Raw genomic sequence first — 25,157 nt, forward strand, 5'->3', positions numbered from 1 at the left:
ATTCTATGGAGAACCATGAGAATAACAATAATCACTTGATATCAACTGTAGGAAATGCAAGACTGACAGTGACAAATTAACAGGGACACTATACTCACATCACTCTGTAGGTCATATGCGTGTCTGGCCTGGACAACATCACTAGAGTCCGGCAGGCAAGTCCACTGGTGCAGGCGAGTGATATAGTTGGTATGGTTGACCTGAATCTGGTTTTTCTTAGCCAGTTCAAAGGCAAGCATGTCTACTGGCAAGTTGAACTTGGTCTTGGACATGTTGAAGTCCTTCTTGTACAGGGCGTCACTGGCAATCTTGGCTGAGTTCAGAGCAAGAATGAGCAGAGGGTCATCCTGGACACAGCGGGCACCAATGTGGTGGCCAACCTGCTTACGGTATCCTGTCTTGTACTTGTACTGTAAGGAAAATTAGGAATTTACACACCATTTACTGTTTGAAAGCAAACTCAAAGCAGCAACACTTTCACATTTCAAGTAACTAAAATCTTAAAAAAAAACTCACATCACTGGCAATGTCCCTGGAAGCCTTTGCTGCCTTGATGGAAATGGCATCATTGCGGATATCGTACCCCTTCTTTTTGGAATCTTCATTTGCTTGTTTGTACCTTTTCTGTACACAAATGTAAACATTCAACAGACAAATGTACAAACATTTTTCATTTTTAGCAAACTATATACACACCAAATGCTGCATTCACTTACCAAACTGTAGTTCACATTGTTTGCTTTGGCTAGAAGGACATCCATTGCATCAGGCATGACGTGGATCTTGGTCTTATCATGCTCCCACGCATCAATATAGGATTTCTGCATCATGGAAACCAATATTAGAGCTTGTTCATGCAATGAACCCAGCTACTACACAGGTTTATGAAAGATAAATCTCTGTCATATCAGCATAGATAGTTCAATTTGGTTTTACTCTCACACTGATGACACAGGATTTATTACCTTGTTCATAACTTGAGCGTTGGCCTTAGCCAATGTCATGGGCATATCCTGAGTGGTGCTGGTGAACTTGTAGTTGCTGGGGTGTTTGCGGTACTTCGCTTCACTTAAGATTTCTGCAGCCTTCTTGGCCTTCTCCACATCAAGTGAGCCAATAGGGACCCAACCGGTGCCTTGGAGCCACTTAAGGTCAGCTTTATACACATTCTATGGAGAACAATTATAACAATAATAATCACTTGATATCAAGTGAAAGAAATGCAAGACTGACAGTGACAAATTAACAGGGACACTATACTCACATCACTCTGTAGGTCATATGCGTGTCTGGCCTGGACAACATCACTGGAGTCTGGCAGGCAAGTCCAGTTGTGCAGACGAGTGATGTAGTTGGCATGGTTGACCTGAATCTGGTTTTTCTTGGCCAGTTCAAAGGCAAGCATGTCTACTGGTAAGTTGAACTTGGTTTTGGATTTGTTGAAGTCCTTCTTGTACAGGACGTCACTGGCAATTTTGGCTGAGTTCAGAGCGAGAATGAGCAGAGGGTCATCCTGGATACAGCGGGCACCAATGTGGTGGCCAACCTGCTTACGGTATCCTGTCTTGTACTTGTACTGTAAAAAAAATGCCAACATTTGATGACTTTGTACACATTTATACTGTATATGTGTGGCGGTAATCGATTAAAAGTGGTGAAATCCAACAACTTACATCACTGGCAATGTCCCTGGAAGCCTTTGCTGCTTTGATGGAAATGGCATCATTGCGCATATCGTAGCCCTTCTTCTTGGCATCTTCATTTGCTTGCTTGTACCTTTTCTGTAAGCAAATGCAAATATTTCACAGATATAAAAGCAAACATTTCTCAATTCTTGAAAGTTAATATATTGTCTAGACATGGTGTGACATTGAGCTCATCATTTCTTTTCAAAGAGACACATTTGAAAAATAGTAATAGTAACAGACATATGTTCAAAACACATCATCATCGTCTATTTTTAAAAAGTACATTGCAATAAGAAGTGCACAATTTAATGTTATTAATCATAGTGAAAATCCAAGAGCGGCCCAAGTAGACCTTTGTGGAACACCATTACTAAGTTCAAGACATTGTATCTGATGCTGTTTGATAAAACAGTCCAGTGAGGTAGTTGTAAAGCCAAAAACTGATGAGTCATAGAGCCCTAAAAATGGATCAAATATTTAGCAAGATTCCATGGTCAACAGTATCAAATGCTGTTGATAAGTCACTGAAAAGTGTGGGTTGTCTAGAGCTCTACAGGCAATACCACTGTAACTGTATTATGAGAACTATGGTTGCAATATCTTACTTTTCTCCAAAAAGGCCTGCTCTTGAGAATTCTTTACTAACTTCTATGTATTTGAAAATTTCCTGGATATGAAAGTCATGTTAAATACAGTAGTACTGCAATTAAATAAGCTCTGAGACATAAAAGGGAAGAATTTAGATTATTCTCACGCTTAGATTTTCGGCAAAGCTAGCATAATCAATCTATTAAAGATCTCACCCTGAGTGATTAGTCAGTGAGCAAATTGTTGTTGGCTTGAAAATTCACTGAAGTGTGCACACGATGCTGCAGTGCTGCATCACGGTAATTGCAAAATCATTCACTTACCAAACTGTAGTTCACATTGTTTGCTTTGGCTAGAAGGACATCCATTGCATCAGGCATGACGTGGATCTTGGTCTTATCATGCTCCCACGCATCAATATAGGATTTCTGCAATCATGGAAACCAATATAAGAGCTTGTTCATGCAATGAACCCAGCTACTACACAGGTTTATGAAAGATACATCTCTGCCATATCAGCATAGTTGGTTCAATTTGGTTTTACTCTCACACTGATGACACAGGATTTATTACCTTGTTCATAACTTGAGCATTGGCCTTAGCCAATGTCATGGGCATATCCTGAGTGGTGCTGGTGAACTTGTAGCTGCTGGGGTGTTTGCGGTACTTCGCTTCACTTAAGATTTCTGCAGCCTTCTTGGCCTTCTCCACATCAAGTGAGCCAATAGGGACCCAACCGGTGCCTTGGAGCCACTTAAGGTCAGCTTTGTACACATTCTATGGAGAACAATTATAACAATAATAATCACTTGATGTCAAGTGAAGGAAATGCAAGACTGACAGTGACAAATTAACAGGGACACTATACTCACATCACTCTGTAGGTCATATGTATGCCTGGCCTGGACAACATCACTGGAGTCTGGCAGGCAAGTCCAGTTGTGCAGACGAGTGATGTAGTTGGCATGGTTGACCTGAATCTGGTTTTTCTTGGCCAGTTCAAAGGCAAGCATGTCTACTGGTAAGTTGAACTTGGTCTTGGACATGTTGAAGTCCTTCTTGTACAAGGCGTCACTGGCAATCTTGGCTGAGTTCAAAGCGAGCACCAGCAGAGGGTCATCCTGTACACAGCGGGCACCAATATGGTGGCCAACCTGCTTACGGTATCCTGTCTTGTACTTGTACTGAAAGAAAATGGCAACATTTGATGACTTTGTACACATTTATACTGTATATGTGTGGCGGTAATCGATTAAAAGTGGTGAAATCCAACAACTTACATCACTGGCAATGTCCCTGGAAGCCTTTGCTGCTTTGATGGAAATGGCATCGTTGCGCATATCGTAGCCCTTCTTCTTGGCATCTTCATTTGCTTGCTTGTACCTTTTCTGTAAGCAAATGCAAATATTTCACAGATATAAAAGCAAACATTTCTCAATTCTTGAGTGTTGATTAATTGTCTAGACATGGTGTGACATCGAGCTCATCATTTCTTGTTTAAGAGACACATTTGAAACATAGTTATATAAAATAGAAACAGACATATATTCAAAACACATCTCTAGCTCATGTTGACAATATTGACAGGATTTAAAAAAACAATAACAGTACAAATACTATCAACAAGACTCAACACAAGACTAAGATTAAGAGAGCAATTTCAATCAGCATTTGGGCCTATAGACTCTCATACCATATAGTGTTTTAAGTTTTCAAATGGGATGTATAGAGAAGACCAAGAACTTAGAAGTCCTGTAACCTGACATCACATTTTCAATTTGAAATCCATGGAGTGGTAAAGGAAAGTGATGTATTAATTTGTGATTTTGAGAATACCTTACATTTGGTTAGTATGTAGTACATGTTTATGATTGATCTGAGGATTTTGAAAGACATTAAGGGCAGACTGTAAATTTTGAAATAGACAAGCTCTGGTGATGAAACCGTGGCAAATGATATAATATCATCTATTTTTAAAAAGTACATTGCAATAAGAGGAGTATAATTTAATGTTTTTAATCATAGTGAAAATCCAAGAGCGGCCCAAGTAGACCTTTGTGGAACACCATTACTAAGTTCAAGACATTGTATCTGATGCTGTTTGATAAAACAGTCCAGTGAGGTAGTTGTAAAGCCAAAAACTGATGAGTCATAGAGCCCTAAAAATGGATCAAATATTTAGCAAGATTCCATGGTCAACAGTATCAAATGCTGTTGATAAGTCACTGAAAAGTGTGGGTTGTCTAGAGCTCTACAGGCAATACCACTGCAACTGTATTATGAGAACTATGGTTGCAATATCTTACTTTTCTCCAAAAAGGCCTGCTATTGAGAATTCTTTACTAACTTCTATGTATTTGAAAATTTCCTGGATATGAAAGTCATGTTAAATACAGTAGTACTGCAATTAAATAAGCTCTGAGACATAAAAGGGAAGAATTTAGATTATTCTCACGCTTAGATTTTCGACAAGCTAGTATTATCAATCTATTAAAGATCTCACCCTGAGTGATTAGTCAGTGAGCAAAATTGTTGTTGTCTTGAAAATTCACTGAAGTGTGCACACGATGCTGCAGTGCTGCATCACGGTAATTGCAAAATCATTCACTTACCAAACTGTAGTTCACATTGTTTGCTTTGGCTAGAAGGACATCCATTGCATCAGGCATGACGTGGATCTTGGTCTTATCATGCTCCCACGCATCAATATAGGATTTCTGCAATCATGGAAACCAATATTAGAGCTTGTTCATGCAATGAACCCAGCTACTACACAGGTTTATGAAAGATAAATCTCTGTCAGCATAGTTGGTTCAATTTGGTTTTACTCTCACACTGATGACACAGGATTTATTACCTTGTTCATAACTTGAGCGTTGGCCTTAGCCAATGTCATGGGCATATCCTGAGTGGTGCTGGTGAACTTGTAGTTGCTGGGGTGTTTGCGGTACTTCGCTTCACTTAAGATTTCTGCAGCCTTCTTGGCCTTCTCCACATCAAGTGAGCCAATAGGGACCCAACCGGTGCCTTGGAGCCACTTAAGGTCAGCTTTATACACATTCTATGGAGAACAATTATAACAATAATAATCACTTGATATCAAGTGAAGGAAATGCAAGACTGACAGTGACAAATTAACAGGGACACTATACTCACATCACTCTGTAGGTCATATGTATGCCTGGCCTGGACAACATCACTGGAGTCTGGCAGGCAAGTCCAGTTGTGCAGACGAGTGATATAGTTGGCATGGTTGACCTGAATCTGGTTTTTCTTGGCCAGTTCAAAAGCAAGCATGTCTACTGGCAGGTGGAACTTGGTCTTGGACATGTTGAAGTCCTTCTTGTACAAGGCATCACTGGCAATCTTGGCTGAGTTCAGAGCGAGCATCAGCAAAGGGTCATCCTGGATACAGCGGGCACCAATGTGGTGACCAACCTGCTTACGGTATCCTGCCTTGTACTTGTACTAGAAGAGCAAATGTGACAACTTTGATCAGAAAACTCAAAGGAAGGTTAAGGTGGAGTTGTCAGAATATGATAATTTATATATATGATGACTGATATAATACATTACTAGTCACACAGACACTTACATCACTGGCAATGACAGTGGAGGCTTTTGCCGCCTTGATGGCTATGGCATCAGCAAGAACTTTATGACCCTTCTTCTTAGACAATTCATTGTCCAGCTTGTACAGTTTCTAGGGAGAGAGTAGAGAGAGGGTGAGGTTGATGCTTTAGCTGCCATGGTTGACCTGAATGATTGCACTTCTTCTTGTGAGTATTATAGAACATACTGTATTTTTCATGACATATTGGTTTAAAAAAAAGAAGGTATCTCACTCTACCTCACTGTAATTTATTTTGTTCCCTTTGGCCAGGACAATGTCCATTGCATCAGGCATGATATGGATTGAGGTCTTGTCTTTATCCCAGGCTTTGATGTAGGCTTGCTGTGAATACAATTAGTTTATTTGCTTTTGGTTATATTTCTCAGAAACAAACAAAATACAGGGATAGTTATCTGTTATCTGAGTCAAGGATATCTGGCACCTTATTCATAATCTGATTGTTAGCAGAAGCCAGTGTCAGGTCCATTGAGTGCATGTCCTTGGTGAACTTGAAGTTGCTCGGGTGCTGACGGTATCGTGTTTCATTCAAGGCCTGGCCAGCTGCTTTGGCTTTCTCAATATCCAAAGATCCAATAGGAACCCATCCTACTCCTTTCATGAAGTTTTCATACTCACTCTTGTACTCGTTCTAAAAAGGAATATAGAGAGAAACAGTAGTTTCAATCTAAAAATGTATTAAGCCATTTTGAATTAAAATTAAACCACAGATACACATTGATGTACAATTCCTTCATACGTACATCACTGGCAATAAACTGCATGTTGCGCGCCAATCGAAGGTTCATGGCATCAGGTAGCACAGTGTAGTGGGAGATAATCTGCTTGTATCCAGTGTTGGTCTGAGCAGCAGAGGCCTGCTTGGCATGGACATTACTCAACATGTCCACTGGGCTGTGATACTTCAGTTTAGCCTTGTGGTAGTCCTTTGTGTAGTTCCTGTTACTCTGCATCTTAGCCAACTGCATGTAGTGAACCAGTAAAGGATCATCCTGCAGGCTGCGGAAACCAACATGGTGGCCTCTTGCCTTCTCATAAGCCAACTTGTACTTGTACTAAAATAGCAAGGAAATACTTTGTCATTCAGGGATAATATACTTTCAGGTAATATGATCTGAAGGATATGTAAATAGTAAAAAGTAATTTACAGTAACGGGAAGTTACTCCCAACTTACATTACTGGCAATAGTGGTGCCAGACTTAGCAGCCACAATTGCAATAGCATCTCCCTTGAGATTGTAGCCCTTATTGGCCATCTGCACAAGACCAGCTTTGTAAAGTTTCTGTGAAAAGATAAAACAATGATTGAAGTCAAATTAAATGCAATACATCCGTATGATTGAAAATGACATGCAGTTGCTTCATCAATTGTTTATTGATTTGCTTCACATTGCTCATGTTGAGGGCATTAGCCTTGGCCAGGACAATCTCAGGAGAATCTGGCTTGACATGGACGTTCAGTTTGTCCTTTTCCCAAGTTGCAGTGTAGGCTTTCTGCAATTAAGAATACCGGAAAAACAATAAATATAAATGTGGTTATTTAACTTTGAGTCACTGCATGAAAGTGTATATTTGACCATACTGCACCTTGTTCATGATCTGGTTGTTGGCAGTAGCCAGAACTAAGTCCATGGAGTCCATCAGCTTGCTGTACTTGTGGTTGGATGGATGAGTGCGGTACTTATGGTCACTCAAAATCTGACCGCCAATTTTTGCAGTCTCAACTCCAAGTGAGCCAATGGGCACCCATCCAATGCCTCTAATATAGTTATTCCATTCAGATTTGTAGTCACACTGGAAAAAACATTACAGAAAACAATCAGGTCATGATCCATATTAGCTTCATATTGATGGGCATACCTTTTATACAAATCTATTCTTTAAAACGTTTTTGTATTACTATGGATATGGAAATCAAATGCAAGTGCTACATTAGGTGTAGTTGCATTTCATACATGTATTTGGTCTCAAAGGAAATTCCATAAGCTAATAGAACTATTTGTCACTCACATCACTTGTATTGATGTTCATGTTGCGACACCGCTGCAGGTGCAGGTTGTCAGGGAGGAGCATGTAGCTGTGAGGGACCTTTCTGTAACCAGTGTTGGTCTGAGCAGCAGAGGCCTGCTTGGCATGGACAACACTCATCATGTCCACTGGGGTGTGATACTTCAGTTTAGCCTTGTGGTAGTCCTTTGTGTAGTTCCTGTTACTCTGCATCTTAGCCAACTGCATGTAGTGAACCAGTAAAGGATCATCCTGCAGGCTGCGGAAACCAACATGGTGGCCTCTTGCCTTCTCATAAGCCAACTTGTACTTGTACTAAAACAGCAAGGAAATACTTTGTCATTCAGGGGTAATATATTTCATGTAATACGATCTGAAGGATACATAAATAGTAAATACTGATTTACAGTAACAGGAAGTTGCTACCAACTTACATTACTGGCAATGGTAGTGCCAGACTTAGCAGCCACAATTGCAATAGCATCTCCCTTGAGATTGTAGCCCTTATTGGCCATCTGCACAAGACCAGCTTTGTAAAGTTTCTGTGAAATATATATAAATGAAATATAAATATACAATTAGAATAAGGATGAAACAAACACATTTGTATTCTCCAGACAAAGACATTAAGGTCACAATAAACAGCATACACTAAACATTGGCCATCACTGACAATTGTTTTACATTAGTCATTTAAACAGCCTTACATTGCTCATGTTGAGGGCATTAGCCTTGGCCAGGACAATCTCAGGAGAGTCTGGCTTGACATGGACGTTCAGTTTGTCCTTTTCCCAAGTTGCAGTGTAGGCTTTCTGCAATTAAGAATACCGGAAAAACAGTAAATATAAACATGGTTATTAAAACTTTGAGTCACTGCATGAAAGTGTATATTTGACCATACTGCACCTTGTTCATGATCTGGTTGTTGGCAGTAGCCAGAACTAAGTCCATGGAGTCCATCAGCTTGCTGTACTTGTGGTTGGATGGATGAGTGCGGTACTTATGGTCACTCAAAATCTGACCGCCAATTTTTGCAGTCTCAACACCAAGTGAGCCAATGGGCACCCATCCAATGCCTCTAATATAGTTATTCCATTCAGATTTGTAGTCACACTGGAAAAAACACAGACAACTTGGTTATGATCCTTATCATCTTTGGAGTCCAATAAAGATCAATGTATACACGTTACTCTTCTAAAGAGGAATGCATTAAATACTCCTTTCAGTGTAGTTACATTGTGAACAGGTGCTTTCTCTCAAAGGAAACACCATTCACTGAAAGAGCTGTTTGTCACTCACATCACTTGTCTGGATGTTCATGTTGCGACACCGCTGCAGGTGCAGGTTGTCAGGGAGGAGCATGTAGCTGTGAGGGACCTTTCTGTAACCAGTGTTGGTCTGAGCAGCAGAGGCCTGCTTGGCGTGGACAACACTCATCATGTCCACTGGGGTGTGATACTTCAGTTTAGCCTTGTGGTAGTCCTTGGTGTAGTTCCTGTTACTCTGCATCTTAGCCAACTGCATGTAGTGAACCAGTAGAGGATCATCCTGCAGGCTGCGGAAACCAACATGGTGGCCTCTTGCCTTCTCATACTCTTTCTTGTATTGGACCTAAAACAAAAATAAAACGGGACAATTAAGATCCTGTTGTATGTCAACTAAATTGTTAAAAATGCAATACATTTATGATTTACTTACATTGCTGGCAATATGTCTTCCTTGCTTGGCATGTAAGATGGGAATAGCATCAGGTCTCATATCATATCCCTTGGCAATATCTTGAAGCCACTTGTGCCTGTAGTGACTCTGGGGAGAAGAATTATTGGTTTTGCACATGTTATGTTTAGATATATTTGGCATTTAAGTGCATTAAAAGTATAAAGTTCATTAGGCACTTTAATACTCAAAGTTTTTATGTGTGCTCTAACCTCACTGACGGTTTGGGCGTTGAATTTGGCCTGGAGAAATTCAGGGCTGTCAGCTGGAAGATGGTAGGTATGCATGAACTTCTCACCTGATGCTTTGTATGCAGCCTAGAGAGGGGGAAGGAAAAGTTAATACAATGGATGTGTAAGGTTTTTGAATCAGACATTTTGGTTCAACAAGCACAAATAGTCGCCCTTATCTTAGAAGATAGAGAGGCAATGCATTTTCAGCTGACAGTGGAAACTCTTACCTGGCCCATTTGTTTTGAGTTGGTCATGGCCAGAGTCATGTCCATGGAGTCAGTCTTGCTGGTGAACTTGAGAGTGCTGGGGTGCTGACGGTAGCCTCTTTCAGCTAGTGCTGATTTAGCAGCTCTGGCCTTCTCAACATCCAGGGATCCAATGGGGACCCACCCCGTGCCCCGGAAAAAGTTGGTGTATTCAGACTTGTAAATATTCTGTGGGAAACAACACAAAAATCAATCAGACACATCATCTGTGACAGATAACAGTTATCAATAAGCTTAAAGGATTGCATATTTATATACATGATACAGATGCCCATATGCACCAAACATAATAACGTTATATCATAAAAACACATATTTGAAGACTTAAAACATACATCACTCTGAATTTCCATCATGTTCCGACACCGCTGCAGGTGCAGGTTGTCAGGGAGGAGCATGTAGCTGTGAGGGACCTTTCTGTAACCAGTGTTGGTCTGAGCAGCAGAGGCCTGCTTGGCATGGACATTACTCAACATGTCCACTGGGCTGTGATACTTCAGTTTAGCCTTGTGGTAGTCCTTTGTGTAGTTCCTGTTACTCTGCATCTTAGCCAACTGCATGTAGTGAACCAGTAAAGGATCATCCTGCAGGCTGCGGAAACCAACATGGTGGCCTCTTGCTTTCTCATAAGCCAGCTTGTACTTGTACTGTATAAAAGCAATAAAGGAATATAATGACCAGCATTATCCAATGCATTAACATTTGAGTAGTTTATGTAGTAGTTAATAGCACAGTCACAACTTACATTACTGGCGATGTCTCTGCATGCTTTTGCTGCAACAACGGGAATGGCATCTTCCTTCACGTGATGGCCTTTAAGTAAATCTTGACGGTGATCATAAGTGTAGTAATTCTAAATGAAATAAAATCATTATCAGCATTAACAACCTCTGTATAATTATAGGTGTGTGCCTAAAACATGGAAAGTATTGTGTAAGAAACACTGCTAACCTTGCTGATGTTAACAGCGTTGTATCTGGCTTGCATGAGTTCAGGGGCATCAGCAGGGAGATGGTAGGTGTGCTTGAACTTCTCTCCACTGGCCTTGTACTCTTTCTGCAAAAATAACAATGAAAATATTCCTTTTGTCATTTCAAGTGAAATTACAGGGTGAAATAGAGATCATTTTAAAGACCTAAGATGCATTTCTGTTTTCTCCGCTCACCATATTCATGATCTTGGCATTGGCCTTGGCTAGTTCCATGCTCATTGAGTCAGTGGTGCTGGTGAATTTAAAACTGGCAGGATGCTGCCGGTATTTTGTCTCATCCAGAGCAGCTGCTGCTGCCTTGGCTTTCTCAACCTCCAGGGAGCCAATAGGAACCCAACCAATTCCCTTGCATGAGGTCTCATAATCCATTTTGTAGTTGTTCTGGAAACAAGGCCAGGGGAAGATAAATGTAAAGGATTAAATCTGCTAGATCACCATAACATGATTAACCCACTAAGTCTTTTGAAAGAAGAATTTAAACTTACGTCACTGGAATTGAAGTTCATGTTTCGAGCAAGCCCCACACTCATAGAGTCAGGCATAAGACAATAGCTATGATGGTGCTGCTTATAGCCCTTATAGGTCTGCACAGATGAGGCATGCTTGGCGTGAACCACACTCATCATGTCCACTGGTGAGTGATACTTCAGCTTGGCCTTGTGGTAGTCCTTCTTGTAGTTCCTGTCACTCTGCAGCTTAGCCACCTCCATGTAGTGAACCAGCAAAGGATCATCCCGCAGGCTGCGGAAGCCAACATGGTGGCCTCTCGCCTTCTCATATGCTTTTTTATATTGGACCTAGAGGTCAAAAGGAGAGATACCACCTTTACTTATCCCTCATTCAAAGAATATTAACAATTAACTGATGCAGCCAGAAGCACACCTACTTGCTGAAATGAACATTGGATTCTTATAGAAATTGAAAATACTTACGTCACTGGCAGCATGTCTGGCTTTCTTGGCAGCAACCACCGAGATAGCATCGGGCTTCAAGTCATAACCTTTAGCGATCAATTCTTCCCAGGCATGCTTGTAGGTATTCTGAAATTACATATTACAGAGGTATTAACATCACATTCAGCAGCAAGTCATTTCCAAGTAGTTTGATATAAACTACCTTGCTGATGTTGTAAGCATTACACTTGGCCTGGAGGAATTCAGGGATATCAGGAGGTAGAGAGTACTTCTGATGGATCTCCTCTAGACCTCTTTTGTAGAACAGCTATAAGGGAAGAACATTATTAATTATTAATCAAACAGTAAAACCCTTTACTTGTAAAAGCTAATGTAAGGCTGACATTAATATTATCTATAGTATTCAATGAATCTATAAAATGTCTGATTGATGACTCCTCCTGGTTGATTATTATATGGGTGATTATTACAGAGTTAATGTTGAAATTGAGAGTTGACTCACATCACTCCTTTGAAGCTGGTTGACTTTGGCCTGCATCATGATGGGGTGGTCATCAATAGGTGTGAAGGGAATTGTATCTGGATGTTGTTTGTATTTTCTCTGTAAAACAGATGAGTAAATTGACACAAGACAAGACACATGCTCTATATATGCATGCTAAATATTCTTACAATGACATATATCCTTTTGATGTGCTAATCAAGAGAGGAGAGTATGGAGTATGAGCTGGACATACATCACTGAGGATCTCAGCAGCTTTCTTGGCTGTCTCCACCTCCAGGGAGCCAAAGGGGATCCATGGGGTACCCTTGGTGAAGCAGTTGTAGTCAGCCTTGTACTCATTCTGTGAGGTAGAAAGCAAAAGAAAATGTCAAACACTGTCACTCTGTAGATAATTTAATTTTTGGTGATACTTCAACAAGTACCGAGACAGATGTTGGTTAATGTGTATCTATACTCACATCACTCTGGATCATGTTGGCTTTCTTGGCAAGGTCCATCAGTACACTGTCATGAGGCATGAAGTAGTTGCTACTGATGCTCCTGTATCCAGCCATGCTAGAAATTGCCTGAGACTTTTTAGCCAGAGTGACTGACATCATATCCAGCGGTGTATGGTACTTGGTCTTAACTTTTTCATAGTCCTTTTTGTATTCACGCTGTGGAGATATCAGCAGATTACTCAAGCATTACTCAAGCATTACTCAAGCAAACATACAAGCACCTCAAGTAAGCTGATGACTTACATCACTCTGTATTTTGGCCACATGGACTGAGTGCAAAATCTTCGGGTCGTCATGAATACTGAGTGCTCCAACCATCTGTCCTTTGTTCTTCTCGTAGGCCTTCTTATATTTAACCTGCAAGTGAGTGTCAGCTGTTAGGTTTAGACAAGAAACACCTCAACATGTTTCTTCCATAAAATCCTGTGTGTGTGTAGTATTATAATTCAAAACAATATTGACATTATTGCATACTTACATCACTGGCAATGTTGGTGTGAGCACGGGCAGCAAGAATCGAAATGGAATCACCCTTCACTTCAAACTTTTTAGCTTTTGTTTTCTCCCAGTCATACTGGTAGCAGTTCTGCAATGACATAATCATACCATTTAGGGCATGACTCAGATAACTGGTCAGCTACAGTTTATGGATCCTTAGAGGTGAAGTGTATTTGTATATTACTTACATCACTGAGGTTGTACGCGTTAACTCTAGACTGGATGAAGAAGGGACAGTCTGGGGGCAGACTATTCTTGAACTTTGTCTCTTCATACTTTGCCTTGTAGTTCAACTGTAAAAAAGACAAGGTGATCAAATGTAAAAACAATACTCCAATAGAAATCATCTGATATTGGGGCAGGTTATAGTAGAAATAAAAAAACTTCAACATTGAGGTAAAATATTTTTTCATTTCATGTCACTGGAGGGCAGTAGAACATTAATTGGAGACAGTGGGTGTGCGACTTATGTCTCATAACTACCTGTTTCCCTGCCGAACCAACCCCTTTCACATCACAGGGTTTATTCTGGGCCGACTGCATGCGCATTGCTATTTATACTACAGAGACAAGGCTCTCCAGTTTCCATGGTGCCCACAGAGACGACAGCTGGGCTATGTGGATGATTGGGCACATTTAAAAGAAATCTTTTTATCTAGTAGAATTTGATCCAGGGCATTAGGGGGCCAGTAAATGCAAATTTACAGTTGTAAAACTAATCATGTTGATGGTATCCTATCCTTTTCCACTTACAGTCCCACAAAATATTGTTGGAAGATGTGAGATTAGATCAGTCCTCACTGGAACATCGTACTGAGCTTTATATCATCAAAGCATACACAGATTGATTAGAGATGCTTTTATTGGATCGGGGCTCAGTTGCTGCTGCTTCCTATAATGTGGAATGTTTATTTTTGTTCCATTGCAATTTGCCTGTTTCAGCACTATTGTAGACATTTTTGTCATGCTAAGGTTTTTAGAGACTTATTCGGGGTCTTCTTTGTTTAGGCTGGGTTGGGAACCATTGAAGTGTGAGCTTGGAAAGCCCTTTGAAACACTGTATGTGAAACTGGGCAGCACAGCTGAATTTGGCTTGAAACAAGATATGATACATACGTCACTTAGCTGGTGGGCGTTGATGGCAGCTTGAACAAGAACTGGCGAATCAGTTACTTGTGTAAATTTCACTCTGTCTGGATGTTGGCGGTATACGGTCTGCAAAGCACCAGATAGAACAAAAGTTGTTACAAACAGAACACGTAAAAGAGAACAATTATGAATGCCATCATACAACAATGAAGTACCCTATTCATCACAATAACTCACATCGCTACACTTCTTCAGAGATTTAGTAGCCTCATATTCAGGTGTCATCGTTTGAGGGAAGAAGCTTCTTGTTTTCATGTCTTCATAATCGGCTTTGTACAGTTGCTGCAAGACAGAGCAGAACACACAAAATGTCAAAGGAATATATGAGCAATAAACCAATTTACGGTCATAATTTAACAAAAAACAAGGAAAGGCAAAACCACAGTAATTCACCTCATTCTTCATTTCCTCAACTCTCTGGCAGTGACGCATATAAAGATCCTCATAGCTGCCAATGTAGTGGCCCTTCACCTCTTTGTCATACTTATCTTTGTAATGTGTCTAAAAAAGAAAAAAAAAACAGATTAAAGCAATAGAATTGGCAGTTATGGTGTACAAACTCAACATGAAAATTTATGTAAGAGTATTCTTACATCAGAGAAAACTTTCAGGACAGAGTCCATCCGAAACTTGGGGGTATCACAGTAGTTGATGCTGAAACCTCTGGATTTCTCATAGTTGGCCTTATACACTTTCTGCAAAGGAGATGAAAAACAAAAACAAACAAATAAGAGAAAAAACATACAAAAATAGCAAACCAAACGTAATTTCTGGAATTAAATGTCAGTATGTTAAATGGAATTATGGCTGGCTCATCAATCTTTGTTAAGTATCAAACAATGGCGGACCCCTACTACTGACTAATTTGATATTTCAAACAAATAATTTCCCCTGAATATGTGAATTGGCAATTAGTGATATCACAGGAAGTACGTTCAGCAAAGGGTTCTTCAGACACCTACATCACTGAGGATGGTTCCAGCATATCTGAGCTGTCTGAGCAGAGGATTCTCTGTGGCAGGGAGAGTGTTGTAGTCAGCCTTAGCTTTCGTCTTCTCGTATTGCTTCTTATATTGGACCTAAAGATGGAAACACAGAAAATAGGATTGAGAACAGTGCCGGATATGGGCGAGAGAATAGAGAGGATAAAGTGAGTTGTGTGTAATTACAGGGTAGATACTGGACAGTTTATCATAATGTTGATACAGTTGGTCATGATTGCATGACATGTCTTTTTCAATTTTTTTAGAATGATGCTACGCACTGCATATTTGCAGTGAGAGCCAGACCCAGATCATTCAGCTGTGTAGAGCAAGTGTGGGCACAATCCAGTTTGTCCCTGCGTCAGAGTGAATTCAGCATGATGACTCACTCTCTGTTCATAGACACAGGTCAGCTTTCTATCATGTCTTCCACATGAGATAGGATCTATAAATATACTTTGATACCATTGTGTTTTTGTGCATGTATGTGTGTATTTGTGTGCACCCACCTCACTTGCAGCAATACGAGCCTTCTTGTTTGTGTCGTACACAGGAGTGCTTGTTTGCATGAAATAAATCTTGTCTTTTATATCCTCGTAATCTTGTGAGTATTTTTTCTGGAAAGGAAGTGGATCAAAAGTTAGCAAACATTCTTACTTATATGAAAATACTACTTTGTGGTGTATTACAATCTTACTTTGCTGAGATTGTCCATAGCCACTCGGGCGACAGCCACGTCAAAGTAGGGGGTCTCACACCATTGACCCTTCACATTCGTATTGTAATCTTCCTTGTACTTCAGCTGTAGGGTAAAAAAACCATATCATACATATTATAATGTATTATTTAAAAGTAAACTGGCTGTAGAGTGAGTTTGATAGAAGATACCAATTTATTACATACAGTATCTCCCATCTGTTTGATAAAATACAGAATGGAATGCTGGATTCTGTTGATGCTATTGTGTGCCTCTCTCTTCCAGCTTAGTGTGACCCAAATTACCAGACAGCAGGTGGTCAGTTATTCCTAGCAGTGTCCCAGGGGTAGGTGGACTCTGCAGGCCCTATATTCATGTGGGTATTGGCTACAGTGTGTGGTCTTATTTCAAAGTAATGATTTCACTCGTACGTTCATTTTTTGCTGTTTAAGCTAGTATCACTACATTACTTGCTACTATTTTTCACCCATTTCCACATAACGCCAGTTGGTGGCCAGAATGTAAATTAAAAATGCAGTAATGAACTAATAACGAAGGTGAGATATGGACGTAAACAAAGTAAGTTTTATGGGGTAGGAAACAGTACATTGGCTATGTTTGTTTGAGGATGTTCACAATTTGTTTTGGTAAGAAAAACTGAATGTAAGCAAGTACAACACTATAGCATACCCACAAAGAATGGAATTTAGAAAACCATTACACAAAATTGTTCAGGTCACTGACTGATGCTGCATGAGTAGAACTTATTGAAGGTGAGGTTTAGCTAAGGGCTCAATTTGTGACTTTGTGTTTCCTCTTGTGATTCAATTATTTGTCGAACACATACTGCATGTGCACAGTGTGTTAATGATGTTGTATGATATTTCTTAGCTTACATCGCTGCGCTGTTCGAACACTTTCTTAGCCAGCTCAACCTCAGGAGGATCAGCCAGGGAGGTGTACTTGGCTTTGCGCTTATCATGACCCTTCTTGTAGACAACCTGCAAGAGAATAGCACGGGATGAAATTTACTCTGATGAATCAAGATCAAGACCAATAGCTGAGCCACAGAGACATTGGCTTGCTACATCAATATAGTATCGACATGGGTTGAAGTATTCCCTACATTTGAAGAAATGGTGAAATGCATTGTGTGAACAATGAAAAAGAGAAGCAGGAATGACTGTATAAACCATATATACACATGTGTATATATAAACATACAGTAATACTGAATGTGAATTGAAACAGTTAAATTGGATGCACCTTGAGCACAATAAATGTCTCTAAAAGAAACAAATCAAGAAAATTGAATGGACAAATAAAAGGGCATGCTTGCGTGATCGATGTTAAATGGCAATCTGCCATAAAGGCATTGTGGGAAATGAATCTTTAAAGATAAAAAGCAAACCAGGACACTTCTCTTGTGTGACTGCAACAGTCAGATAATCTGCTTTCCTCAGTAGAATCCAAGAAATATGGCCAGTACAATCACTTACATCGCTGAGGACCTCCTGAGCCTTGGCCACCCTGCGCAGCTCAGGGCTGTCACTGTAAGGGTAGAACATGGTCTTCTCTTCATCCCAGTCTTGCGTGTAGCGTTTCTAAAAATAGAGTAAAGTTCTAAATGATGTGTTTTACAGAATATTACTCCTGTCTTAGCAGCAATTCTCTTTTGGTGTTTACTTTGCTCATATTAGCAGCATTCTTCACAGCCAGGACCAGCTCAGGAGCATCAGGAGGCAGCAGGTACTTGTCCTTTGTCTCATCCCACTTCTGTCTGTACAGAACCTACAAGATAAGAAACACATTACACTTCAAATGTCAGATTTCGGTTTAACTCTTATATCCTCGACCTCTTACATGATTTTTTTTACAGACAAAAGGCTGCGGTTTAAAGCGTATATGATATACAGTTTACTCACCTTGCTGATCAGCTCAGAGACATGCTTGACATGGCCGATCTCTCTGGCCTCACCGTCATACAAGCTGGTTGTCCGTGCTTTATTGCCCTGCATTCGATATTTCACCTGATGAAAAGAAATATTTCTCAATATATTTGAATACCTCAACAAGAAGAAGATCAGTTTGGGTAAGTGACAATTAATCCACAGTACAGCTTCATCTATGTAACTGCAACCTTGCTGCTTTCCTAGATTCATACAGTGACATATTATATTGGCTATATAATAGATAAATCAGTGGTTCTCAATCTGTGAACATGTGGTTAGAGTGATCCCTAAAGTGCCCAGTGGTATGCCAGATGACTATGGAATTTTCTCCAGATAATCAATCCAATTTAAAGGGATATAACGTTTTTTTTCCCTTCAAACAATTAAGAATAGTAATTCACAAATAAAGAAAATTATTCTGTTTTGATTTAGAATTTCGTTGCATAGTGCATTTCAAATTAGCAACCATCCAGTCACATGCCCTACTCTGTAACAGTTACACTACATGATTTGGGACCAATACTGCCACAGCACTCAGTCGTACCTCACTCAGCTGCTCCTGGGCCCTTCTGATGCGAACCAGTTCAGGGGTATCAGTTGCGATAGCAGGGGGCTTTCCTTTGGACATGTCATAGGCATGACGGTATGTATTCTACCAGGGAGAGAGATCATGGAACAGAATAACATAACTGTCACATAGGATGCTCAAAATCTAGAATATGCAATGAATATTGTACATTTAAAGCAGATGAAATGGGGACGAATTTTAATTATCAATTTGGAATGAAACTTTTGGCTTACGTGGCTGAACTGCTCCAGCATCTTCTGGCTATGGGCCAGGTATGGAGTCATGAACTTGGAAGTATCCACCTTAACCTTCTTCCTGACCTTTCTGGTGGGTAAACCAGACTGGAGAGGGACAGAGGGAAATCCAGTTATCCTACTAATACAGTGGCCAAGGTTAATGGGTAACAGGAAACATTGATAGTAACACAACTGATATTGACAAACAGCAGAAAAGGAGAAGGACCCAGTGCTGGGTACCAAAAAATAATTCCTGTTATGGTGGTAATTTGTTTCATTGTGTAATATGTCTGGAATTTGTGAATGTTGAGTGTAATTATTGTCCTTATTTTAAATACTTACCTGTAACAACTCTCGTGACTTATATATAAATGACGCAGTAATTTAGTGGTTCCCAAACTGTTTCTTTCGCGGCCCCCTTATATGGATCAGAAGTTTTTTGCGCCCCTCCCATACATGCAGCGAGAGAAGAAGTATCGCCTCATTCATTTACCTGAGGCGGTACTTATTCATATCCCCCCCCCCCCCCCCCCCCCCCCCCCCCCGCAGTAGCTCTGCGCCCCCCACTTCTTCATTCTACAGTCAAGTCAAAAGGTTAAAATGAGAGCATTACTGTGAACTTAGATATTGATAGATGGAGGGTATGACTTTAGAACAAAGATCAAACCAAGCAGTCCAGCATGCATGGTCAGCCTTAGCAATACTCATACATTAGGGTTACAGCATTCATATGTAACATATATATTCATATATGTAAAGCCACTGAGATCCATGTTAAATTAGCTGAGCAACAGCCATTTCATTTTGGACATCACATTAAAATGCAGGGTTGAAGGAGAGTTTCATTAGTGAAGAGTTTGATAATAAGGCAAGTATTCATGCAAAAACACATTTTGTATGGATTTCTTGAAGGTTTGCTAACTTTTAAAGCTTGAACATGGAAATCTGTCAGGAAAGATACATTCAGTTAATTCAAAAAGCAGTTTTGTAAGCAATCTTGTAAGACATGCAAATAAGAAGGGGTGCAGTGCTGGCAAAACACAGGAGTATCCTGTATTCTATTTGAAATAGTGTCCCTTGGGAGGTGGTGGTTTACCTGATGGGACTGAGATGTGTGCTCAGTGACAGTCATCGATGTGGTCTGCTCAAAACATTACAAATATAGGACACACTCTCTCAAATTTATCATAAATCGTTACTGGAGAAATAGCACTTTTTAATGGATTGAGGTTGATTTTTCCAAAGCTCTGGTATGCTAAAACTAGTGTCAGTAACACTTCCATTATAACAGTATTATGAAATTAGAATTATATAATAAGTATAACAGTACAGTATAATAATACAATATTTTTTTCCCACCTGTGTCTGTTGAGTGGCTTGTTTGTTTTGGTGATTTCTACCTTACTCAAGATTTTATTACCATATTGTGGTTAAACTTAGTGGAAGACTGGGATATGAGCCATGAGATTTTGGTGCAGATTCAGATCCAGAGGCACAGTCAGGACTTTTAAATAATTTAATGAAAAAGCAAGGTAGGGAATTTTTTATTTATATTTTTGTTGTCTTCAAAAGCAATACGCTACTTAATTTCAATGAAAAAACAGTTATCCACTTACATACTATTTATACATTATTATTATAGTCATTTCTTTATTCAGTTTAACATTAGAGCTATTTTTCTCTTGGCTTGTCCAGTCATGCTGGTGATCCGTAAACTAATTCTAGTTATATTCTGCATCACATTAGTTACCGTTAAGTCAAATCTCCTGACATAACTTGTCGACTACAGAGAGCACAGTGTCCTCATTAGGGATTGTATCTGTAATCAAACTTTTGAATCTCAAATCAAGTAGTGATAATGACGAAGAAAAAATCTTCAGAGATGAATATAATGTAATTATGGCTGCAGTCTAATTACATCTGTATTCTACAGGGGAAAGAGAAGCTTTAATATCTCTGGTCTTGAATCTTTGATCATTTGAACACCAGGCTCTCATGTTAGAATTATATCTGTTCTACTCATATTTATTAGAAAGAAGCCCATTGTCTTTGCGGTCAGTTGCTACAGAAGACGACTTTACACCGTCCAACAAATTAATTTCAACTAGGGTTTTCAACAGGCTGCAGCAACTGTCAGCATTCCCAGTCACAACGTGCTATTCCACATATAGCACGTCTAACTTACAGCCTGTCTAAATGACCATGCTCCCAACTGAGGAAACATTCATAGACACACAAAATTAGAAATGGTTACATTAAAAGTGAGCTTTGCTTTACTTTTTTACTTTTACTTTTTTTACTGTTACTTTTGCTTTACTGCTCACAAAATGCTCCAAATTTACCTAAAATCTATAAACCAGAGCTGAGGGAAAGAACATCTCAATCAGTTTGAAAAGAGGCTTCGAAATCTGAATCTATCAGACAAGAGAGAACCATAAGTGTACATGTATCACCCCAACCACAACTAATTGACTAAATATCCATAAACAAAGAAATACAATGCAGCTTGTAGTTGTTCTGAGCACATTTCCACCACCAGACTTTAAAGCTTTGACAGTGTTTAATTTACAGCCCCATGCTCCCCTCATTTGGCCCTTTCTTTAGCTCCCTCTCCCCCACAGGGCCTCTGTACTTCTCTACCTCTCCTCTGCCTATCTGCCATAGATGTCCACAGCTAAATTTGTCGGAATGCCAGCTAGAGCATTCTACAATCCTTCCCTTAATGGAGATTATATGTAAAAAAAATGAATTAGAATAATGAATTTAATCGTAAACTACATGAAATTAGAATGGTGCTTTAAACTTACTGAAGCAATAGTCTGATACAAGTTATCCCTCTGAATCACTGAACACAAATTGCATATGAAGCTATGGATTAATGATTAGCAATAATATTTTTTTTATCAACAACACAAACAGCACTATGTTTCTCCCCATTCTGTAGATCAAATAGGAAGCCATCTTTCAATGTACTCAAAACAATGCACATGTTCTCCACAGTGTAGATGAAAGTTCTCGTGAAATCAGACTGTATTATGGGCACTCTATAGTGCCCCCTCCCAAATGATAGTTGATATGTTATATGGGGTGAATGATAAGCTTTGAGGTAATACTGCCCTGTCAAAAAATATATCATTCAGGCTCCCTTATAAGATATCAGGATGTTAAGAATGAACATACACGAGGCAAACGTTAATCCTATTTCACCATGAAATATAGATTAAACTGTTAGCCTTCTGCTTTCACTCTTCCATTGGACACTGACACGGAGACCTTCAACAAAACAAAGCGTTCATTCATGATATCAATACACATTTATTTATATATCTCTGTGTAAAGATAGATATAGATATAGATATATTAATCCAGCATAAGAATCCCTGGGGCCTGTGGGTTGATCACATCATTAACAAATAAAAATGACTGGGGATCGATGATCTGTGACCAACAATATGTTTAGAAATTTTTGGTCATCTAATTTGAGGGTAAAGAACGAAATGGTAATCTGCAGAAACCAGTACATAACATAAGAGTCAAGTGACAAAATGAAAAGTCTAACATCTGTAGATGCAAGATGATCATCATCATCTATTGTTTGTTTTACAGGCCATATGTAAATGGCTTGATAAAACTTCTGTTTCACATAGGCCATTCTGATTTGTGGTGGGTCATTCAGGGCAGTCTAGGACTTGTAGCACGTCAGTAGGTGTCCCTGTGAAACAGGATCAGCACACATGGATGACCGCTTCCCTGAACTGCTGACGAGAGGGGGTATCTTAACCAACTATTCATAGGGCCTGTCACCAAAGGTGAATACCAATTGAATAACCTCAACCTATTAAGCAGCAGTTGAAACATCAGAACTTTGATTATATTTAGGTTGAAATCAAAATAAACTAAGGAAGCATATTAACGAAAGTACGGGAAAGCAGGAATGATCCACTTACCTCACTCACAATCTCCTCCCCCTCCTCAAATTCCTCATATTCCTCATATTCCTCATATTCCTCCACAATTTCCGCCATTATGACGGTTTCAGAGGTCCTACACAAAACACAGATGATAATGTCAGGCATCAATCTTTAAATGAACGTCTGATTTCACAAGCCACTGTTACTGTTTTAACTTATTTGTCCAATGAAAAACATCACCATATTTCATACGTCACAGATTAAGACAAGAGACAAAAGGACAACCAGAAATATTTAGGAATGCTGCCAGCCATCCCATTTAATTCCAGTACATACACATAATTAATAATGATTTATGTACAGTCAGGCCATACCAGAGAAGGATTCTTCTGTATTTCCCACAATTTTACAGCATGTAAAGAAGCCTCACCTGCCATCTACTGGGCTTGAAAAACTCAGTCACTCACTTTGCCATTTGCCTCAATTCTAAATAAAGTAATCAAAATGTTACATATGTATATGAAACTGCGGTGAAAGGTGCATTTGCAACAAAAACGTTTGTAACAGTTGAAAACATGTACAGTCTAGGTTCTAAAAGTAAAGTATGTCAAGTCTAAAAGTATTTCTCCCAAGGCTAAATGGAAGTCAGATGATATTGAGAGTCTACGACATTGTACTATATATACACTATACTGTAAAAGAGAAAGAGCTGCATGTTGTACCTGACCAAAACAAATTTCCAGAGGATTTTAAAAAACTTGCAGAATTGTCCAGATGTATGAGGCCAGTTACTTTTTTCTTAGAAGTGGGTGTCTGACAAAGATCAAGCCAACAGCACAATGTTGAAAAAGAAGCCAGACAGGCTAGATCTAGAGCTTAACAATATATTCATGAAAGGACACCATTTTGGAAACCACTGATTCAATTTTCAAGTTTCAAATTGAAATGCCCAGATGTCTCTCAACACTTCTGGAACAATGTTCTCTGGACAGATGAGAAAAAGGCAGAACATTTTGGTAGAAATGCACAATGCTATGTTTGGAGAGTGAAAAAGCATTGTGCACCAAATCCTGGTAGCATTGTGGTTTGAGGCTGCTTGGCTACATCAGGGCCTGGATAGATGACGATCACAGATGGGACAATGACTTTAAACACTATTGAGAACTCTTACAGGAACGGTAACGGTGTCAGACCCCAATGAGATTCTGATGACCTGAGTTGTTCTCCCAAACAAAGCAACACTGGTCCGCAGCGATAGGATGTTTGGTGGGGGGGTAAAGGTTCTACCAGATATTATATACAGTAGTTCACCTATTCCCAGACTGGAATGTCAAGGGGCAAACAATGTATTCAATGAAACAAATTGTAAATTTTGTTGATTATGACTGGAGATCAGAGCAAATTTGATGAATAATTAGTTTATAAGTGCAGGTACATCCACACAATTCTTACAATTAATTTGATTATAAGAGGCTACTGGCTTTGCCCATCCCCCTTGCCACAACACCACGCATAGACCTGTGACTCCTGGCTGAAGGCTGGTGACAGCTGCCCAAGAGCGCTCCAACTATTTGTCATGTAAGCCAATGCCACAGCGTGATTGGCTGACTCTGTTTAGCAAAAGGAGATGCAAAGCCTTCTGAGGCTGCGGGTTAAATATAAGATGGCATACTGACTACCCTTTTTTAGCACTTGACTGCACTCTTTACATATTTGTTTTCAATAAAAATTTGACAAAGTGAAACACTGAAAGATTACACACTTTAAATTGGCAAAGCAGCCAGATGGGCACTGATATTTATGTAGGTAGACAAAATGGCTAGACTGATGTTGAAAGTTCAGAAAAATCTTGCGGGAAGGCGCTGTGGTCCATGGTTACTCCTTATACTTTATTGCACTCCCCGTGCTGTGTAGCCTTTAAACCCCTTAAATTCCTCTGTGAGCTGTCCTCCGGAATCTCGATGGCAGCAGAGGATGGAAAATATGCAGAATCCAGAAAAGATGGAAAGCCATGCAGAGTGCAGAAAACATAAATATTTGTCTTTTTCTCTTTTTCTTTGCTTACCAGTTAAATTAGTTTGGTTTCCCAAGCAGCAAAAGCCTCCCCAGCTTCCCTCCAGAGAA

General features: G+C 39.6%; 1 protein-coding gene across 1 annotated transcript in view; it reads right to left on the bottom strand.

The window, feature by feature from the left end:
• neb (nebulin) overlaps positions 1-23,155 on the bottom strand; it is a 63,485-nt gene extending 40,330 nt beyond the window's left edge. The window contains exons 1-56 of the mRNA XM_076156360.1: positions 23,070-23,155; positions 19,120-19,227; positions 18,863-18,970; positions 18,292-18,396; positions 18,053-18,157; positions 17,866-17,970; positions 17,263-17,367; positions 16,367-16,471; positions 16,179-16,286; positions 15,649-15,765; positions 15,280-15,381; positions 15,080-15,187; positions 14,864-14,968; positions 14,654-14,752; positions 13,726-13,830; positions 13,518-13,625; positions 13,283-13,396; positions 12,998-13,195; positions 12,772-12,879; positions 12,537-12,635; positions 12,237-12,341; positions 12,053-12,160; positions 11,606-11,917; positions 11,295-11,501; positions 11,081-11,185; positions 10,875-10,982; positions 10,465-10,776; positions 10,091-10,297; positions 9,843-9,947; positions 9,613-9,720; positions 9,214-9,525; positions 8,821-9,027; positions 8,622-8,726; positions 8,349-8,456; positions 7,918-8,229; positions 7,495-7,701; positions 7,297-7,401; positions 7,083-7,190; positions 6,651-6,962; positions 6,332-6,538; positions 6,127-6,231; positions 5,872-5,979; positions 5,433-5,744; positions 5,134-5,337; positions 4,889-4,993; positions 3,557-3,664; positions 3,149-3,460; positions 2,850-3,053; positions 2,600-2,704; positions 1,674-1,781; positions 1,265-1,576; positions 966-1,169; positions 717-821; positions 517-624; positions 99-410; positions 1-3 (exon numbers count right to left, since the gene is read on the bottom strand). The exon at positions 1-3 is cut by the window's left edge and continues 201 nt beyond it. Coding sequence (XP_076012475.1) covers positions 1-3; positions 99-410; positions 517-624; positions 717-821; positions 966-1,169; positions 1,265-1,576; positions 1,674-1,781; positions 2,600-2,704; positions 2,850-3,053; positions 3,149-3,460; positions 3,557-3,664; positions 4,889-4,993; positions 5,134-5,337; positions 5,433-5,744; positions 5,872-5,979; positions 6,127-6,231; positions 6,332-6,538; positions 6,651-6,962; positions 7,083-7,190; positions 7,297-7,401; positions 7,495-7,701; positions 7,918-8,229; positions 8,349-8,456; positions 8,622-8,726; positions 8,821-9,027; positions 9,214-9,525; positions 9,613-9,720; positions 9,843-9,947; positions 10,091-10,297; positions 10,465-10,776; positions 10,875-10,982; positions 11,081-11,185; positions 11,295-11,501; positions 11,606-11,917; positions 12,053-12,160; positions 12,237-12,341; positions 12,537-12,635; positions 12,772-12,879; positions 12,998-13,195; positions 13,283-13,396; positions 13,518-13,625; positions 13,726-13,830; positions 14,654-14,752; positions 14,864-14,968; positions 15,080-15,187; positions 15,280-15,381; positions 15,649-15,765; positions 16,179-16,286; positions 16,367-16,471; positions 17,263-17,367; positions 17,866-17,970; positions 18,053-18,157; positions 18,292-18,396; positions 18,863-18,970; positions 19,120-19,227; positions 23,070-23,147 — 8,565 coding nt within the window. The 5' untranslated portion in view covers positions 23,148-23,155. The remainder of the gene's footprint in view (positions 4-98; positions 411-516; positions 625-716; positions 822-965; positions 1,170-1,264; positions 1,577-1,673; positions 1,782-2,599; positions 2,705-2,849; positions 3,054-3,148; positions 3,461-3,556; positions 3,665-4,888; positions 4,994-5,133; positions 5,338-5,432; positions 5,745-5,871; positions 5,980-6,126; positions 6,232-6,331; positions 6,539-6,650; positions 6,963-7,082; positions 7,191-7,296; positions 7,402-7,494; positions 7,702-7,917; positions 8,230-8,348; positions 8,457-8,621; positions 8,727-8,820; positions 9,028-9,213; positions 9,526-9,612; positions 9,721-9,842; positions 9,948-10,090; positions 10,298-10,464; positions 10,777-10,874; positions 10,983-11,080; positions 11,186-11,294; positions 11,502-11,605; positions 11,918-12,052; positions 12,161-12,236; positions 12,342-12,536; positions 12,636-12,771; positions 12,880-12,997; positions 13,196-13,282; positions 13,397-13,517; positions 13,626-13,725; positions 13,831-14,653; positions 14,753-14,863; positions 14,969-15,079; positions 15,188-15,279; positions 15,382-15,648; positions 15,766-16,178; positions 16,287-16,366; positions 16,472-17,262; positions 17,368-17,865; positions 17,971-18,052; positions 18,158-18,291; positions 18,397-18,862; positions 18,971-19,119; positions 19,228-23,069) is intronic.
• Between the last annotated feature and the right edge of the window lie 2,002 nt (positions 23,156-25,157).

This window comes from Genypterus blacodes, unplaced genomic scaffold (genome assembly GCF_046128005.1).
Source record: "Genypterus blacodes isolate CSIRO-AG114 ecotype Tasmania unplaced genomic scaffold, CSIRO-AGI_Gbla_v1 ptg000008l_1, whole genome shotgun sequence".
NCBI classification, from domain to species: Eukaryota; Metazoa; Chordata; class Actinopteri; order Ophidiiformes; family Ophidiidae; genus Genypterus; species Genypterus blacodes.